The sequence below is a fragment of the Alosa alosa genome, chromosome 5 (genome assembly GCF_017589495.1).
Source record: "Alosa alosa isolate M-15738 ecotype Scorff River chromosome 5, AALO_Geno_1.1, whole genome shotgun sequence".
Classification (NCBI taxonomy): Eukaryota; Metazoa; Chordata; class Actinopteri; order Clupeiformes; family Clupeidae; genus Alosa; species Alosa alosa.
The window spans coordinates 34,398,531-34,402,719 of record NC_063193.1 but is presented as its reverse complement, the minus strand read 5'-3'; the positions used below and the strand labels follow the sequence as shown (position 1 = coordinate 34,402,719).

General features: G+C 40.2%; 1 protein-coding gene across 1 annotated transcript in view; it reads left to right on the top strand.

The window, feature by feature from the left end:
• Window positions 1-2,307: 2,307 nt before the first annotated feature.
• Window positions 2,308-4,189, top strand: part of traf1 (TNF receptor-associated factor 1) — a 29,783-nt gene continuing 27,901 nt past the window's right edge. Inside the window, exons 1-2 of the mRNA XM_048244575.1 lie at window positions 2,308-2,845; window positions 3,122-3,206. Of these exons, the coding sequence (XP_048100532.1) occupies window positions 2,643-2,845; window positions 3,122-3,206 (288 nt within the window). The 5' untranslated portion in view covers window positions 2,308-2,642. The remainder of the gene's footprint in view (window positions 2,846-3,121; window positions 3,207-4,189) is intronic.

Genomic DNA, 4,189 nt, shown 5'->3' with positions numbered 1-4,189 from the left:
TAATATTCTAACTGTGAAATCCTTCAGACCCTATTTTGCCTTATTTAAAGAAAATCGAAATCGCTCCTTTTGTTTCATAAGCGAACTACAAAAGAAGTCGCATTGACTTTACCCTTCAGCGTTACTCATGGTAGCATGGTTTGTTTATTAGCCTGAAGTTAGCATTGATACTTAACTCTTACAGCTAGCTCATGGTAGAAGCACAACGCACCAGTTATCCTGACATAAAAGTTTATCCTTGCGGTTTACATAGTTCGTTATACAAAAATATGTTAAGCCAGTTAAGCAAGTGCGTATTGATCAGTTAGGGTCAAAGCCCAAACATATGAGTCATGCAGCTGTAGTTCCTTATCACGTCATTGCGACAAAAAGCTCAATGACTGGGGTGTGTGTGCTCCTTGACTGGGGTGTGTGTGCTCCTTGACTGGGGTGTGTGTGCTCCATGACTGGGGTGTGTGTGCTCCATAGGGAGGGAAAGTGAAAACCAGCGCCCCAAGTGGTTGCGTTCCTATCGAAGAGCAGCTCCAATGTTAAGTCCCATAGACCTATTTTAAAAAAAATATTGTGAAGCCAAATCAGCGATGTTATCCACCAAAAATATTGTTCAGTGTCTATACAGTAATAATATTCTAACTGTGAAAATAACAGACCCTATTTTGCCTTATTTAAGAAAATCGAAATTGCTCCTATTTGTTTCATAAACGAACTACAAAAGAAGTCACGTGACTTTACCCTTCAACGTTACTCACGGTAGCATGGTTTGTTTATTAGCCTGGTTAGCATTGACACTTAACACTTACAGCTAGCTCTTCATGTGAGTAGAAGCACAACACCAGTTATCCTGACATAAAGGTTATCACCACGCTGGTTTACATCACGCCCGTTATTACAAAAATATGTTAAGCCAGTTAAGCAAATTGCTGTATTGATCAGTTAGAGATTAAGCGCCCAAACATGTGACGTCACATGCAGTTGTAGTTCCTTATCACTGTGTTACGACAAAAACTCAAAACAATTCAACTGATCCTAAAAATAAGGTATGACCACTTGAAGCAATAGAGGTGACCCCAGTGCCTAACATATGGAAGGCATTAAATTAAGATCCCAATGTGCACCGAGATATATTTTTTCTAAAAAAAAATCCCATCCACTCCGCTAAACTCTAGGAACGCAACCACTAGATGGTGATGAGATTACTTTCCCTCCCTATGACTGGGGTGTGTGTGCTCCTTGACTGGGGTGTGTGTGCTCCATGACTGGGTTGTGTGTGCTCCTTGACTGGGGTGTGTGCTCCATGACTGGGGTGTGTGTGCTCCTTGATGATATTGTGTGCACGTCGCAGACACAATTACACTTGTTGTGAATATTAAGAAAATAAAAACTATCTGTGTGTGTGGTGTGTGTCTGCTGTCACCCCTGCCTAAGAAAAACAAAAACACACTTCTCTAAGGCAGGTGAGCATACAAACCATTTGCATTGTAATTATTATTTCATTTTGTAAAAAGTGATAATGAAACAATAATACTTAATATATCTTAAACATCTTCACTTCACATTTGAACACATACAATGCAAAATAATGAGTTATTTGTTTAGTCTGTTTAAACATCACATCATCTAATCAAGCTTGTGGTTTTGAATAACTAATAAAACAGACCGGTCGTATCTGATATGCAGGCCCATGTCTGTGATATCAGCCTGTAAAATCAGTGGATTGAAACATCAGTTTATCTGATAAAATGCAAAGTTTTCTGGGGGAAACTAAGTCGAGACAAACAAGTTCGCCGCAGGGAGCCGCGCTATTTATCACAATCTGGCATTGTTCCATTGCAAATTGATTTCTCTTTTGAGTTATCACCGGGAGAAACAAGGCTGCCAAGTCTCCTAAGAGCTCCCAGGGAAGTTGGACTCCGAAACACCACTCAAAACAATGTTCCCTTGTGGCGAGACAAAATTTTAGCGGAATCCAATAAAGCAGCTGAAAAATGTTGTTGGTTTAGGACAGCTTGTTGGAGAGACAGATTGTGCGCCAAGCTTTCAACATCCCAAGAATTCGTTCACCGTGTTTGTATCGCATGTAAACATCGAATAGTTCACAGAGACGTTTCGATGAGATGAGTAAGCCCAATGAAATAAAAACATGTCCCACTGCATACTACACTAATGTAGGCAAATGAAAACGAAAACTAAACAAGAGTGAAGAAACACCTCATTTACCATTGTACAGCAGGGACTTTCCGTATCCGTGCGACGGTTGCGGTGCAGGGTAAGTGCAGCCCCCTACTCGAATTCTCAGAAACTGTCAACACAACACAAAGAAACGCTGGGCTGTCTCTCTGCGATGCAATGGGACATCACTGACATTTCAGACGACTCAGGAAGAGATGATGTAGGCCTACCTGACTCTGTCATCTAGAGCTGCAGCAGCCTACAAATGAAACGCTATTTCCGGGATGAGTAAGGGGAAACCCGTGGTTAATCATCTCTAAATCGAGTTTTGAAGACATGGCTTCATTATGTTCGGCTACAGACAGGGACAGTCACTTTGCAACAGGTGGAACTTCAAATGACGCGTTCATGAGCGCGAACTGAGCACAGAATTGATTCCAAGTTAGGCTACTTTTTAGATTTTTCCGAGTGTCATGGCGTCTAGAAAAGACATCACAAATGATGTGTCCTCCACGCCAGATGAAAATGAGTATCCGTCCGGATTTCCTCAGAGTATTTGTGACCAAACTCCTCACGAGAAGTACTTATGTAGCAACTGCAACAGCGTCCTTAATAAAGCTCGCCAAACCGCTTGCGGGCATCGCTACTGCCTGGCCTGTGTCAACTGGCTTGTCAGGTAAGACGATTTCATTAAAAGACAAACCATTCATTAGCAGGCAAATGAGAAGGCCTAGCCTACATCCTCTATGCTCAAGTTTATCAATACAATCTACTGTGCCTAGCCATCTCAATGAGTCAGATATTTACCAATGTATATGCAACTGTACATACGTAGCCTACATTTGTGTACATACATGTTTAGCGTAGGCCTGTAATTGAAGAGGCGAGTGTTCTGTTGTTTTTTGACTGTTTAATCAGTGTGTGAAATCAAGAGAAACTGTTATCTAAACAGGAACAACAAGACCCCCGTATGCAAAAAGTGCAAAGAGGAGGAGCCGAAGGCAGATAACGAGGCAAGCATTCTGACTCTGGACAATGTGAGTTGGATCATATTTATTTGCTTTAGTAGAATCTGGACTTAGAGGTGAATGTAGGCCTACTGTGTCTATCCAAAATCTTGCCACGTGCACAATCAAAAAACACAAACATACAAAACACAAACTAAAGGAAATCGTTCCCTAAATGATAGTGGAAATTCATTGAGGCTGTGTGCTTTCTTAGTTTATGCTTAGTTTTTACAGTGGTCAACCATAATTGATACTATGCTATAAGTGACTATAGACATATTGTGTCATATAGTGAGAAGGATATGAATTTAATAAAAACAATGATCTAATTGAATAAAAAACAATGATTAACCGCAACAAAATAGGTGGGCAGTAGTACGTAGTAGTGACCTATCGTACAGTCCTTCAGATAAACCTGACTGACTAACTGTGGTCATTACAAGATCATGACACTCATCTCTATTGGTCATTACGATTTCATGACACTCATCTCAATTGGTTATTACGATTTCATGACACTCATCTCTATTGGTCATTACGATTTCATGACACTCATCTCTATTTAATCATTACGATTTTATGACACTCATCTCTATTGGTCATTACGATTTCATGACACTCATCTCAATTGGTTATTACGATTTCATGACACTCATCTCTATTGGTCATTACGATTTCATGACACTCATCTCTATTTAATCATTACGATTTTATGACACTCATCTCTATTGGTCATTAACCTCTCATGACACTCATCTCTATTGGTAGGGGGTTCCCCACTGTCCTGTCACTATTATATTATATTATGATATTATCCTATATTACAGGTATATGATATGAAATGATATGATATGATATTAGTAGGGGGTTCCCCACTGTCCTTCATGGCTAAATTCACATCCCGGGCCGCACTTTGAGAGCCTATGCACTATAGTAATAGTCCTCTGGGTTAACCTCCATAGTAATAGTCTTCTGGGTTAACCTCCATAGTAATAGTCCTCTGGGTTAACCTT